This window comes from Anarrhichthys ocellatus, unplaced genomic scaffold (genome assembly GCF_004355925.1).
Source record: "Anarrhichthys ocellatus isolate YVR2014 unplaced genomic scaffold, GSC_Weel_1.0 scaffold167, whole genome shotgun sequence".
In the NCBI taxonomy this organism is placed as follows: domain Eukaryota; kingdom Metazoa; phylum Chordata; class Actinopteri; order Perciformes; family Anarhichadidae; genus Anarrhichthys; species Anarrhichthys ocellatus.
Window position 1 is genome coordinate 98,888 of NW_022280197.1, and position 15,309 is coordinate 114,196.

At 39.8% G+C, this 15,309-nt stretch overlaps 1 protein-coding gene across 2 annotated transcripts in view; it reads right to left on the reverse strand.

The window, feature by feature from the left end:
• fat3a (FAT atypical cadherin 3a) overlaps positions 1–15,309 on the reverse strand; it is a 188,136-nt gene that overhangs the window by 27,797 nt on the left and 145,030 nt on the right. Inside the window, exons 5-8 of one of the 2 annotated variants that reach the window (XM_031878214.1) lie at positions 7,236–7,550; positions 6,019–6,229; positions 3,611–3,679; positions 258–397 (exon numbers count right to left, since the gene is read on the reverse strand). In XM_031878214.1, coding sequence (XP_031734074.1) covers positions 258–397; positions 3,611–3,679; positions 6,019–6,229; positions 7,236–7,550 — 735 coding nt within the window. The remainder of the gene's footprint in view (positions 1–257; positions 398–3,610; positions 3,680–6,018; positions 6,230–7,235; positions 7,551–15,309) is intronic. The other variant, XM_031878215.1, reaches the window with a different exon arrangement.

A 15,309-nucleotide genomic window follows, 5' to 3' on the forward strand; every position in this document is an offset into this window, starting at 1 on the left:
ATACAAGAATCTGCCCTGCTCATTCTCTGTTCAGAGGACTCTTTGTATCTAATGTGATCCAGTCATTTTGGTTCATGGACTGTGTTTCAACATCATGTTTTATGTCTGTTAGGTAACGTATTGCTCAAATAACAATTCATTATGTAAACTCTTCCTTTGTGGCATCTGTGCATTAGCATTTTGAATTGCTCCAAAAACAGTAAGAAGTTATAACTGTAAACCAGCAAACAATGAAAGGTTGATGGAACAAAGGTTACCTGTGTGTATGCAGTGTTGGTGCCGTCGCTGGCCTGCACCGTCAGGTTGTAGAAGGAACGCTGCTCAGCATCCAGAGGCTTGGCGATGATGATGGTGCCCACAGCCTTCTCTACGTCAAACACGCTGTCGCTGTTCCCACCTGCTCCACGGGAGGAGGGAGGTTCAGACAGTGTCAGTCATACAGACATACATTTATTTACAGACCAATGGTTTTCATTCATGTGCAACCATGTGCTGAAATACCCAAACATTAGTTTGGATATGACATAAACAGCAGTACATTTTATGTTTTGCCTGTATACTCCGCCTGAGCAGCACATGACTGGAGACCATTGCTGCACATGCTCTTCATTGATTGTCTTCGGAGTGTGGGATGGTATAGATGAGGGAGGGATAGCTGCTGACAAGATTAAGCCCCACCCCCCCCCACACACACACACCCACAAACTTGCAAACCGACAGTCAAAAGCACGACATCACAGCAACAGTGAAGCATGAGCACTGGCCATGCAAGCTGTGTGTGTTTTCCTCTGCTCTGTACACGTAGTGAATGGATTTAAAACATTCGGCCCACACAGGTTCAACATATGTGTTTGTGTTTGTCTGATCAGCTTCTGTTTGTTTTTTAATGAAACGTTTCATTTAGCTACACTGGGTGTCCTCTGTAGAGAAAGAATCTGCCACAATCGGCTGTCTAAGTGGATGGCTATGTTGGTGCGTGTCTGTGATGATTGTGTGTGAGTATGTGTGTGTGCCCTGCACCATGTGCCTTTATGTCCTCTGATTGTCTGTTTGTCGAGCCCATTTGAAGACGCACACAGCCCAGCTGTTCTTGCAGTGAAGCAGCTCCTCTGAAATGGCCTGGCCGATCCCTTTGATTCCCAGATCGATGGGGTAGTCTGCACACATCTATCCCATGTCTAGACAAAATGAATAGTGCACTGGACTGAAGTGGTAGACTCATTCAAGTACTTCAACTTCTTTAGCTGCTGTTAGTGGGGAGTCCCAGACGTTTAGACCTACAATTGTCCGCAGGTCTGTGGTCTCAGGATGAGTGGCATGTTACTCGCACTACTGTATGCACATTCACAAAACGGATTGGGGTTCAATAGCATCTTACATGGATGTGAATACTGTATTAAATCTGCTTATTGATTAATTTATACTAATTACTGTGGGTTCAACTTTCAACACTTTCAAGTAGCTCAAAGGGCCGGTTTGTAGCATTTCATGGATCTACTGGTTGAAATGGAATAAAAATGAATTAATAGGTTTTTATTAGTGTATGATCACAATCCAACTAGCGTTTCGTTAGCTCAGAATGAGTCCTTTATATCTATATAGGACGTCCTCCATGTTGCACGGCCATGATTCTAAAGTAGCCCAGAATGGACAAACCAAACATTAGAGCCCATAGCACCAGCACTAGCTGCATTCATAGTCTCTTCTCTGGTCAGTGTTCCTTTTCTCACAATGCACGTAAAGACATCCGCAACCTCGCCATCATTTTTGATTTTTGTCTTGAAGCAAAGGACACAAAAGTTGTTCAGCCCTGCTTTGCCCAACTAAGATCAGGTCATTCTTTTCCTCTGCACACTTAAAAATGCTCATCCATGCTTTTATCTCCTCCAGACTTGATTATTGCAACGTACTTTATTCTGGTATTCAGCAGGCGGAACATCCAAAAAGATCCAAAGTAAATAGAAAATGCTGCTGCCAGGTTTTTAACACGTACTAAGAGAAGCAACCACATCACCACAATCCTCGCTGCCTTTCACTGGTTTCCTGTGAGTTTTAGAATTGATTTTTAGATATTACGGCTTTTTTCTTTGCTAACTCCTTATGAACCTGATCCTCTAGCAGGGCCCTACTAGTGGTTCCAAAATCCCTTTAGCTGTCCTGGCCCCTCAGCTGTGGAACTCCATGCCTCAGTAACCTGTTTACATGTTTTTTTCTTCTTTATATCCTTATCGTGTTTACTTTTTGTGTATTGTGAAGAACTTTGTAACTTTGTTTTTGAAAGGTGCTATATAGGTAAAGGCAAGGCGAGGCGCAGGTTCTGAGAAATACCTCGGCATGACCACAGTTCTGCACTCTCCAGCTCACGTTACCGCAGCCTTGGAATGGGAGGAGTGAGCAGAGGGCTATTTGGTTGGTTGCAATCTGCAACACACCACTAAGTTTTACACACTGCACTCGTGTGTAATCTAATTCTTTTAGTTATATTCTGTACCCAGTTTTTGTTGGTTGCACATTTACAATGAATGTATAAAGAATATATTTGGTCTCAACAGCTAAATGTAAACCTATTAACAGGAGCCCATCTGCCATCCACAAGTTTAGCTGTTTAAAATGAAACCTAAGACATGACAGACATCAACAATAATCACAGGCTGATAATCTGGGCATTTAACCAGATGGTCAACAGTCCTGACCTGGTGTCCTGAGACATGGTGTTAACAGGACAAAAGTAACAATGTGAGAGAATTAACAAAGCTGTCACCCATTGTTGCCATGGGAGCATTGTAATGATAATTTTTTATGTAGTATATATTTTTACTTACTTAGTATATATTTCTACTCAGTATATCGTATTCATGCATAAGTAATTTTGCTCTGAACTTTGTTGAACTTCACCGTGTCTCTGTTGTGCAGAGGAAGAGTTCTCCCTTGCCTGTTCACAGAGATAACTAACTGTGTTGTATGAGAATGTTCCAGCACCAAGGCCTTTGGGCCACTTGCTTTGGTTGCTGACCGTTTGTTTTTGAATGTTGTTCCTATCAGTCTGATACTGAAATGTCTGTAACATTGGCCATCGGCCCCCACCTTTGCTCATTCTGTATAAAGAAAGCTTGTTCACTTTGTTCTTGGTTCTTCCTCACTGAGACTGTACGCATTCTGTTGTGATGATTGAACCTTCTCTGCGCAGAGAATAAATACTTAAAAGACAACCTGGTGTTTGGTATTTTGTATTTCAGCATGAAAAGACTCACGCAAAGCGGGTATAGGAATTTTTTCCATTACAGCATATAAAAAGGTAGTGATATCTTTTTACCAAACCTTCATCCCATCAATGAACCTTGGCTGCAATTAAGTCCATAAATGTGAAAAACATACACACACATTCACACAGGATAAACATTAACACAGACTCAGACACACTCGTCTTCTCGGGTAAGCTTTGTGGTTCATTCCCCATCGCTAACCGCCTCCAACCCACCAAACACAGGAATATGTCAGCAGCACCGATAAGAAGCACAGGGGGGGGATGATGAGCATCAATGAAAAGGAAAAGGAAAACAAAGAAAGGGAAGACAGCTAACAGGGGTAGTGGAAGTTGGAAACGAGATACCTTCTGAGGAACAGTTCCTGCCACAACCACTCTGCAGTATATAGAACATCTCACGGAAAGACCTGGGACCTTCCAGGCATGAAGCATTGAGGAGAGAGAGGAGAGAGAAGGTGAGACAGGAAGGACCGACAGGCTGGGGGGAGGAAGACAGGAGGATGGTGTAGTGAGCAAAGGAGGTGAGGAGACAGACTGATTAGACAAGACGGGGACAGCAACTGCTTCTGATGAGCTGAACCTCTGTCAAATGATTGGTACATGGGCTACTGAAAAACAACATTGTAAAGTCTGAATTACTAATATTGTCATATTAAGAAGTTAGTCCCAGGAAAATATTACGATTTAACTACACTAACGCTAATTTATGTGAATTTAAGTTCATGACAAACAATATCTAACATTTTACAACTCGTGCCAAAGGAAAGTGTAATTTGCAACACATTCTCAGTCAAATAACGCAGCTTGGTCAGTGGCATTAAGCTACAAACTGAGAATCCTTTTTTTTTACGGCATATAAATATACGCTCGTCACATGCATAGTGTCTTTTCAAAGAAATATTCTGACTAAAGGCTGAATCAAAGTGTCATCGTTTACTTTTGGTCTTTCACAGTAAATGAACAGCGGTCTCCTGGATGACCCGTCCACCTCCCTCCCTGCGTGGACTCTCTCGCCCTTTAAACTACGTCAGCTGCTCTGCCTGTGATGCTGCGGCTGGGTGCATCGCATTCACACACTGACCAAACCTTGAAGCCTTGGGAGAGACCCGTCTTCTTTTCTTTGGACAGAGAGACCACTGATAAACATTATTTATAAAATGGACTTAGCTGTTATCACAAGCAACCTCTTTTGCAATTTTGACGTTGACAAAAATGTTTCTTACAATCCAAACTAGTCATCTGCTGATAAGGAGACAAAGACCTGCCCTTTTCTAAGATCTCAGAACAACAAATATTCAATGACGTCAAAATAAAAACCTGTCACAGCTCTTTCTCACGATAAATTATTTCCAGTTATTTTATACTTTATACTTTGAGCTTTTTCTCAATACATACTCGAATGCTTCATCATGACCAAGCCACGATTATTGTTATTCTGATATGTTTAACTGTGTATATACACTTAATATTATATGTATATGTAGGCTTTACATTCATTATAAATGTCATCACATTAAATCAATCACATATTAATGTGATTGCATTTAGATAAATATAGATGTGTACATACATATATTTTTCATATTTACATGTCAATTTGATCTGCATATTGCATTATTGGTTTTGCACACACAACATGTATGCACAGTGTTACGTGTTACAGTGTAATGCTAAATGGATCCTGGGAGGTTGACCAAATCAAAGCTTATTCATATTGCCTCATTTATGCAAAAATCAAATGCAGCTGTGATCCCACAGAAAGGCTGCAAAGGGATGGGCACAGACAGTATGAAAGAGACAGAGAGAGAGAGAGAGAGAGAGAGAGCGAGGAGATGGACAGACACAGTAAGAGAGAGAGAGAGAGAGAGAGAGAGAGAGAGAGATGAGATGGACAGAGACAGTATGAATGACAGAGAGATGGACAGAGCTATGGAGAGCCAGAAGGTGTCTCCAGCTGGATACACACTGATTGTCACGGCTCAGTGACAACAAAAGGAAAGATGAATGGTGCATTGTGGGAACTGCAGCCCACACATCTAGTGTGGGCTGATTTGAGCGCACAGTGCATGCATCACGGCTGGGGACCTGTCAGTGTACATATAGTATTGAATAGCATTATAAAACTAATGGAATTAGAATCAAAAGTACTGATTATTAGAATTATTAACTCACTTTTAACACATCAGAATCGTCATCATATATAATGCGTAAAAATTGAACTTAGAGCACTGGGCATGACATAATCTTGTTAAGCCGTTCAAGTGGGTGAAAGTGAACTTTGACGGCTCCAAGGGATTTAAGTGCTCAACGTAGGGCATTTACCATCTATAGGGGAATGTCACACTGGCTTTAAAATCTTTCTGAATGTTCTTTATTGAGAGCTAGCCAGTGTCTCCTCTAAGCAGAGACATTATGAAAGGAACTGAATAAGTCATGAATAATACTTATAAATAACACTTAATCTCTTAAAGGGAAAGTCTTTCTGACAAAAGAGTCTCAGGAAACATGAAGATACTTTTGTTTAGGTTTGATTCTGAATTCAATCCACAAGAGTTCTCTATAGACTGCCAACTGTTGTCATTTCCTTCAGGATATACAGACCTGACAGCTGGGGAAGCTGTCACCATGGTGACTGGGATGGGCAGAGCATAACAGATCATGCAGCAAGGCCACAGTGTCTGAGCTGCACCTCATACAAACACCAACACACACCCGATCTCACACAACAGTGAAAGAGGATAGGGAGATTTTACCTGTGACGTCAAACCACAAGGGGGCGGAGCTCTGCTGCAGGGACACCACACCCACAATCTCTGCCACCTTGTCATTCTCCATGACAGTGAAATTATAGAATGGCTCATCGAAGAGTACTGGGACAGTTGAGGGAGGGGATCGACGAATCCACTCGATGTGCAGGCGAGCTGTGGAGGATTTCTGAGGACGCCCGTTGTCTGTCGCTTTGATCTGAAGAGCACAGTTAGATTGTAAAGTAAGCCACACTGAAATAGCATACAGAAAAAAAAGATGCATGGATATTTCTGGGTATTGAAATTCCTGTTTTGATGCAATGTGAAGGGAAATTTGGCAACCCCAAACCCAAACTAGCAAGTCCATTCCAGGGGCCAATGTTTTCTATACAGCTACAGTATGGTGACAGTTAAGAAACGTGAACATTTATTACAAGAGTGTGCAGTCTCCTGCATGTGCTACACATTCATCAGCCCCCCGACCTCTTCATCCTCACCGTATGCCTCGTTACATAGAGGATGTTGGAATTGGCATGTAAGTTGTGAGGCTCTGAACTGTCCGTTATGATTGTTATTTGTAAGATACTGGGATGAATTTAGAGGTGGCCTGAATGCATACAGTCAACTTTTAACATAGGCAAAAAGACACTGAGTGATTTTTCAGGGCAGAAAGGCGGATCTGTTGAGTTGAAAATGTATCAATTTGACAAAAAGATTTGCATGATGCTATGATACTATGTAGTCCTGTCCCACCTCCTCCCACTCCCTGTTTGTTTTGTGATTTAGGCACATTCACTATTCAAGTACATAACTGAAATAATGAAGGTCTTGAAACTAGATTGTGACTCTATTTAAGAATCAACATCAGGTAATTAAGCAGCACCCAACTTAATCTCCTTATCTTGATATTGTGCTTTAGTTGTGTGTATTCCCAAAATAAACATTTCAGTTCAATTACCACAACGCAGTTGACACACAATAACCCTGCAGCTTTCAGTGTTTCCTTCGAGTTATAGGGCCTTAAGAAATCTGGAACCAAAATGCGTATCTTCTCATCAGGCAGGTTTCTTTCATGAACTGAACTGATATTAATGCCAAATATAAGGAGAAAACACAAAATCCACGCATTCCTAAGATGTAGAGGCATGAGAATTCAACAGACATTCTAGATGTCCGAAAACGTGTCGGCAGTCATGCCTAATAATTGATGAAGGTATGCATACAGTCAGAATGTCGTAGCTCCCTGCAGTGAAGGCCTTGCGTGAAGATACAACTGCAGTCTTGGGGTCGATAAAGAACTTCCCTTCCTCGTTTCCGTCCACGATGCTGTAGGAGAGGTCGCTGTTGGGCCCTTCATCACGGTCGTAGGCAAACACCCGATAGATGGGCTCGCCCTTCTTTCTACGCTCTCTCTCTGGAAGTTTGACCTGGTAGACCTTCTCAGGAAATGTGGGCTTGTTGTCATTTTCATCCAGGACCTGAACCATCACCCACACTGTACTCTGCCTAGGACTAGGACCACCATCTGACACCAGCACCTGCAGGGGCATTGAGAGATTCAATTCAAACACATACAAAGAAAATGTGTTCTAATTCAGGGACTGGATCCTGGATCCGAAGACGCAAGGCCAGGTTGAATCCCAAATCAGGCAGTCTGACGACAGAGATTTCAATAATGGTGCTTTCAGGTGAAACAGAGTAAATGATCTTGACTTCCGACTATCTGAAGGTAAAAAATTGGTAAATCATGACATTTCCTGAAATTGACAGTTGATGTGGATCACTTGAAAGTAATGTTATCTGATTATGTTATGAATTTAAACAACTAGAACATCATGAACACTGTCCAGGTGGAGTACTGGTTACGGTGAGCATTCATTTGGTCAAAGTGGGATGCAGCCAGGAAGACGTCTAGCTATTCAGAACAGGTAGAAACACCTTTGCTTTTAGATGTGTCTCATTTACATAAAAGTATAAGCAGAGCTGAAACAATTATTGAAAGGATGAATTGGTAAACTGCCAGAAATGAATCTGCAACCATTTTGATAATGAATACATCTTTAGTTTTTCAAGCAGAGACTCAACACTTGTCTGGCTGCTTTCTTCTGGTTTATATAATTATAAACTGAACATCTTTGAGTTTCCAACAAGACATTTGAAGACATCCACTTAGAGAATGGGAAACCATTTACAACATTCATGACGGAAAGGAAAAAGAAGAAATAGAATGTAATGAAGCTCTAGCGTAAGTTCAGACAGGAAGACTATACTCTCGCATGCCTAAGCCCATAGTTTATCTCCCATACATCTGCCATCACTCCTCATGCAGGCACACAGTATTTCCTTGCTGTTATTGTTCGGGGCTGTCAATCATGATATCAGCTGTCTAGATCAGCTGGTCTCTCTAGCCAATAGCACGACACAAGGACATCGTTAGCCTATCATCTTGCTGCTGTCTTTCTTTAAATATGATCGTCTCTCTACCTTCAGTTCGTTCAAGCTGCTGTTGCGCAACCCTCCACCTCCCCATCTCCGCCCAATCTTCGCAGATTCATCAACTCATCATTCTATCAAAAAGAACGTCACCCAGCATGTTACTCTTTGACATTAGCTAAGTTGTTACCACTCCTGTAAAATTCGCCTAAAACGCCTATCCAAGGCATACCCAAAGTAAATTGAAAGCTGTTCTTGAACCATTTGGAGTACATGCATGGTTTTGGTCTCTTTTGAAAGATAACACTCTGACGTTTTTTCCCCAACAGTCAGAATCACTGTAAGTGCTACTGGTGTAGACTAATAGAAGTTGGAACACACTGAAATAGAAGGTTTTTATTTCCGCCTGAATATTTCTTTGCAAACAGATGCCTGCAGATGACTATAGCTGGGACTTATTAGCTGGAAAACACAATGGGACCAGATCATGAAGCCTTACCTAGTCAAAGTTCAAATTTGATAACAATACCACAAATAATTAATATTTTACACATGTTTTACTAAGGGTATGTCTAGGCGCTTTCTAAAAAAGGACATTTGGGGACCCATGGTAACCATAGTAACATACCTAGGCTGTGTAGGAATGTGTATTCATGATTCAAACTAAAGCTTATTTATGTCTAAATACAGTTATCTATAAGTTATTTCACCATTATTTACTTTCCTAAATTCTCCACAACTCAAAAACCACGGCCGCGGGCGAGCCATCGGAGTGGTAACAGGTCTCAAACTAAAGCTAGGCTAAGAGGAGACACGATCAGCCTGTATTAGTTTGATATATTAGTACTATGACAGCCGAGCGAAGTTCGTTAACGCTATCTCAGGCTGTTTCTTCATTATCGTGGATGTAACCTTCAATCCAGTTGCTGTTTTGCTTTCTTTGAATTGTTTTGGGTATCCTTACAGACTTATCTGCCCACATTTAGTTGTTTTAACACAATTAGACCATTTTCCTGTGTTGTGAACGAAGAAGGAAAGATGATGAAAACTGAAATGTGATAATAACAACGATGTCAAAAATTCTTTAACCTTAAAATCTTAACTAATAAACTGCTCTCAGGACCCCTAGGTCACTAAGTCGTTGGACCCTTAATTCACCATGTGCCTGGATAGACTCACAGCAGATAAGACACAACAGCTTGGTGTCAGTCTTGACACTCAAACTGATTTATGAAATATAAGACCCACATAAGGGCTGAGCCTACAAGGTTTTATGTCACCACCTCTCCTTTTTTACGAGCATCTACATTCCTGCAGGAAAACACAGAGACACATCTAATTGTTAACAAAAGACTTAACGAAGCTGAGTTTTGATGCAAAATAATAATAAATGTACCTACAATGATATGTTATGCTGAGCTAACATATGTTTAGTAATAGGAAGAGTGCTTTGACATAAACTAATTCCTTGAGATATAATCCACATCAGTGATTAAGTTAGATTTCTATTTCACTCAAATTCAATTTACTTAAATACCCATGCTAAGCTGTAGATAAAGCCTTAAATATGACTATCCTTTTATATTAATAATTTAATAAGATCCTGTCACATAGCTATTTTCTTTTTTTTTTAAGTATGTTGATTGCCCCAGGTAGATCAGAATATCATCTGCGTAGCAGGCCAATTTGCGTTCCGTCACTTTAATAGTAATTACTCTAATATCTTCATTTTGTCTGATGTATTGAGCAAGCGGCTCCAAATATAATGCGAAGAGTAGTGGTGACCACGCACAACCATGTCTTGTACCTCTTTCTAGATTGAAATTGTTTGATAATTATCCGTTGATTTTAATCCTGGTGGAATAGTTTTAATAATTGTCTCATGGAGACCAAACTATGAAGGACTCTATAAAGTAAAGTCCAGTTAACAGAGTGAAAAGCCTTTTCAACATCTACGCTTATCACTATTGCTTCGATCTTATTTTTTTGTATATGATCCATAATGTGTAGTGTCCTTCGTATATTACCTTGTGTTTGGCGTTGTTGTATAAACCCCGTCTGATCATTACATATCAGCATGGGTAAAAACTCCTCTAATGGTCTTGCCATGATGGAGGTGAATAATCTATAATCTATATTTAGAACATTCCATTTTATCCTTGCCTTCTTTCGGAATAGCTGAAATTATTGCTTCTTTCCAGCTGGGTGGCGTTTGCGCCTGTTTTAAAGTCCAGTTCAGTGTGGGAAGTATTACAGGGATCAGCTCATTTTTTAATTCCTTATACCACTCGTATATCCACCTGATCCTGGGGACTTGCTTAATTCTAACCTAATTGCAGATCTTAGTTCATCTTCCGTTATATCTGCCGTCATCCTTCTTTTTTGTTCTTCATTTAAAGTGGGCAACTTTAGAGAATTTAGATAGCTGTCAATTTGGGTTACATCTCCCCCTGGGACATTAGAGTATAGATTTTTGAATTTCACTTCGTTGATTTTTTTATCACTTTTGTTCTTGGATCCTTAATTCTGTGAATTGTGTTTTCTGCCATCTTCTTTTTCCGTTTCCATGCTCGTATTTTCATTGATTTGGATCCACTATCATAGTGTCTCTGTTTCAAAAGCATTAAGTTTCTCTTGATTTCTTGTGTAGTAAAACTATTAATTTTGTTCCTAATTCTTCTAATTTCCCCTAATGTATCTTGCGCTAAACTCGTGCTAAATTTTTTCTAATTCCTTCAGTTTGTTGTACAACTCCTCAAGCATTTTATTCCTTGTTTTCTTCTTATATGAGGATATTGCTATAATTTTCCCTCTTAGGACAGCCTTTAAATTATCCCACAGAATGGGAGGTGAAACTTCTCCATTGTCATTGAATTCTAGGTAAAGACTAATCTCTTTTCTAATTTGTTTCTTAACATCCAGATCATTGAGTAAACTTGAATTCAGTTTCTATGTAGTACTCTGTTCTCAAGTTAAGATCAACAGAGAGGTATATGGGTGCATGGTCATTTAGATATATTGTCCCAATCCCACAATTGTTTATTCTATCCATATCTATATCAGGTCTCTCCATATGTCAATTAAACCAACTTCCTCAAAAAGTGTGTTGACTTTCTTATATATGGACTTCCTTTCATGTCTCTTCCTACTGGAGGAGTCTAACTTTGGCTGTTGGTGTATATTTAAGTCCCCCCCCCCCCCACATATCAAGAGTCCTTTCTGTTTCTATTTCATGATATTGGTGTTGTTGGTGATTTTCTGGAAAAAAACCTAGATCGCTCCTTGATCGCTTCCTGGGGGTGCATATATAGCATATTAAACAGAGTAACAGGATTCCTATCTATATACCCCCTTACCAAAATATATCTCCCCTCCTTGTCTCCCATTTGAAATAGTTTTTCAAAATTTAGTTTGCTTGAACTACATAGGTATTTTCATATATGCATCTTTTACATCCCCAGAGATCTTAAACCAAAATGTAAATGCACACTAATACCATGTCCTAGTAAATCCCTGTTTATTGGATTTATATTTTGTAGATCCACAATTTTTCTTAGGTTACTGACTCACTAAATATTGTACCTTTATATATTAACTGTGCCAGCTTGAGGTTTACCAAAATCTGCAAATTTGAAATCATCTAATTTTATAAATAATTTTTGTTGAGATAACAATACAATTATTCTAGTTTCCTGTCATGTCGGCCTGCAATATTTCGCTCAACTAAAGCTCACAGACCACCATCCTGTCTGTTCCAAGAGGCGCCAAACACTGCACCCCTTTCTTAGAAGATAACAGCAAGAATAAGTCAGAAAGACTTTCGACGCTGAAGGGCATCTCCACAACCCTACCCCTGCTGGCCGGTCTGGTGTTCCTGACCCGTTGACTACGGCCATTCTGTGCCATCTACATGACCTGCGATGTAATTTTTTTAACTGGCAGATGCAATAATGACCCCTGCAGCTACAAACGGTGGGTGATAAGATGATTCAGCATCCCGCTGAGAGAGAGAGAGAACGAGATGAAACGAGGAAAAACGGTTCAAGCAGAACCTCTATGAAAAAGACGACCAGGTCCGAAGATACCAGAGAAAGCGGAGCAAACTGCCCCAGGGCGAGAGAAATTTGTGATTATTCTTGCCTTTTTGTAAATATGGTAAACATAATTATATTTATGTAAGACCATTGTCACCATTGTGGTGAGCTGCATGCAGTTGAAAACTCAGTAAAAAAGCTAGTGAGTGATCAACTTAACATGATTTTTTCAAACTACTGTTTCAAAGGGCATACATATATGAACTTGCATGTACTAAATTTCAGATGTTGAATGAGCGCTAAACTCACACAAACATTACAAAGCAGGGTTCAAAATTCTTGTTTCATTTTGCTGACACATTAGAGTCAAAGGTTTTTACAGAGGGGATTTTCAATATCTCTTTATATCACTACATAAACCAGCCAATACTGACAATGACCATTAAAAATGGAATAACATGTTCTTTAAATTTCGCTATTAACGCTATTAATTCGATTCAATTCAATTCAATTTTATTTGTAGAGCCTAATATCACAAATCACAAATTTGTCTCAGAGGGCTTTACAACATGCTGTCTTTGAACCCTTGCATTGGAAAAGGGAAACCCCCCCCCCCCCCCAAAAAACACATCAACAAACCTCTGAATAAACTTCCAGAATATAAATCGGAATGAATCTGGAAAGTTGTGTAAGTGCTACTGAAGTGGAGATTTCACTCTCAGAGTCTGAGAAAATTCTCATTTTGAGATATGTATTGTATTCTATACATCACAGGTAACTAGGGTAAAATAATAAACTAACTATAACTAACTATGCTCAGCAACCCACCGGTTCCCCCTCAGGCTAACACTGTGAGCTCTGTCTGTACTTTCAATGTAGTTTGCGCCAACAACATGTTGAGAGTTGTTGAGAAGCAATTGAAATGCTCACTATCTCGGATCTTGCACTGAGTCTAGGTGGAATTCTCACCAACCACTCCATGTATCTCCATATACAATAAACTTATATTATGTTACAGTAGTTCCATACTTGGGTCACGTGGTGAGCAAATCCCATTCCAATGGAAAATATATATGAACTTGCATGTACTAAATTTCAGATGTTGAATGTTGTCTAAACACAAGGAACTATATGACAACATAACGCAACATAAATAAGAGCATCAAATTGGTAAAATTCTCAAAGAAATGAGCAACTACCTGATCAAAGACGAGGTAAAGAAGACTGCCATTCACCACATGACATAGTACAGGACATATTTTGGTCAGTACCAAAAATGTGTTCTATTCGATAACCAGCTCTTGATGAATTTGGTGCTGGCACATAATCACAACACTGCAGACTTGAATACAAACTAGAAAATGCATTTCCTGCTGAAAATGCATTGGAATGCTGAAAGCTGAAATGAATCTCAAAAACATTGCTGAAAATAGATATCCAATCCTCTTAAAATCTCTAAGACCTGAATGACTGTATGAGAGAGAGACACAGACAGAGAGAGAGAGAGAGGAGAGAGAATGCATGAGAGAGAGAGAATGCATGTGAGAGAGAGAGAGAGAGAGAGAGAGAGAGAGAGAGAGAGAGAGAGAGACTCTGATCTCTCTGGCAATCTTTCTCATTTGGAGATTGTCCTATGTTTTATCTTTTACAGCTTACATGACTATTGTCCTGCTCTGCCATGTCTTTCCTCGTCTCTCCCTCTTGTGTCGCGGTGTGTGTAAATGTCACTCGAATCAGGAAACTTATCAGAATACCCATATTTGATTGGCTGAGCTGCATCACGTAGTATATCTCTAAATCATGTGTGTGATTATTAAATGACTAGAATGATTAGAATTCAATCTGTGGGGCTTTTATTTTGAAATGGGGTGTGGGGGGGAGGGGGGAGAGATGGACTTATAATGTTAGATAAACTCTAGCAGGTTATTAAATGTCAGGCTTCATCATAAGCATTTCAGTTAGAATTCATTCTGTGGGGCTTTTATTTTAAAATGGAGTGTGTGGGGGGGGGGAGTCCTGTAAAAAGCTGTAAGACCTGAATGACTGTATGAGAGACACAGAGAGAGAGAGAGAGAGAGAGACATCCAGAGAGAGAGAGAGGAGTGCGTGTGTCTGTGAGTCTGTGTGTTTATCAACATCACTAATTAGCTTAATCAGAAACACCTGTGTCCTTGCAGCCTTTCGATGGAGATAAAACAGAGAAACACCTCTCAAACAAATCCTCAAAACTCCCATAACCGTAGCTCCTATTGCTCAGATATTAATAAATGAGAGGAAGGATGAGTTGAAGAACAGATCCTGTAAAAATTGTGTCTGTAGTGTAAAAAATGTGGCTGAACTGGCGATCTAGAAATGGGGTACCATGTTCCTTGGAAGATGTTTTTGAAGCAAAATTTAACATTGGTGTCTATGGAGCAGAAAGTTGGTTTTCCTCTCAATTATAGGCTTCTGTGTCAAATGTGTAAGTCTGTGGGATTCCACAGTCATTTGTCTATGACAAGGACAAGATTAGCTACTTCTCCATCAAAAATTATGCATGAAGATTGAAGATTGTGGACACAGTGGCAAAATACAAATGTTTTTTTCACAAGAATCTCAAGCTGCTCTTCACTCTAGCGGTGACATCACGCACTCTAAGCTGCACAATACACACCCATTATAAAGTCAGAAAAGGGCTGAAAAATCATAAAAGTTAAATTGCTGCAGTTCAAAAAGTGTAAAAGATGTCACAAAGCTGAATCATGTGGCAATAGCTCAGGGTTTTCTCAACATTTTAAAGTTTAAATGGTGTCTGTAGCTGAAAGTATGAGGAAGTAGAAGGATTTGAAAG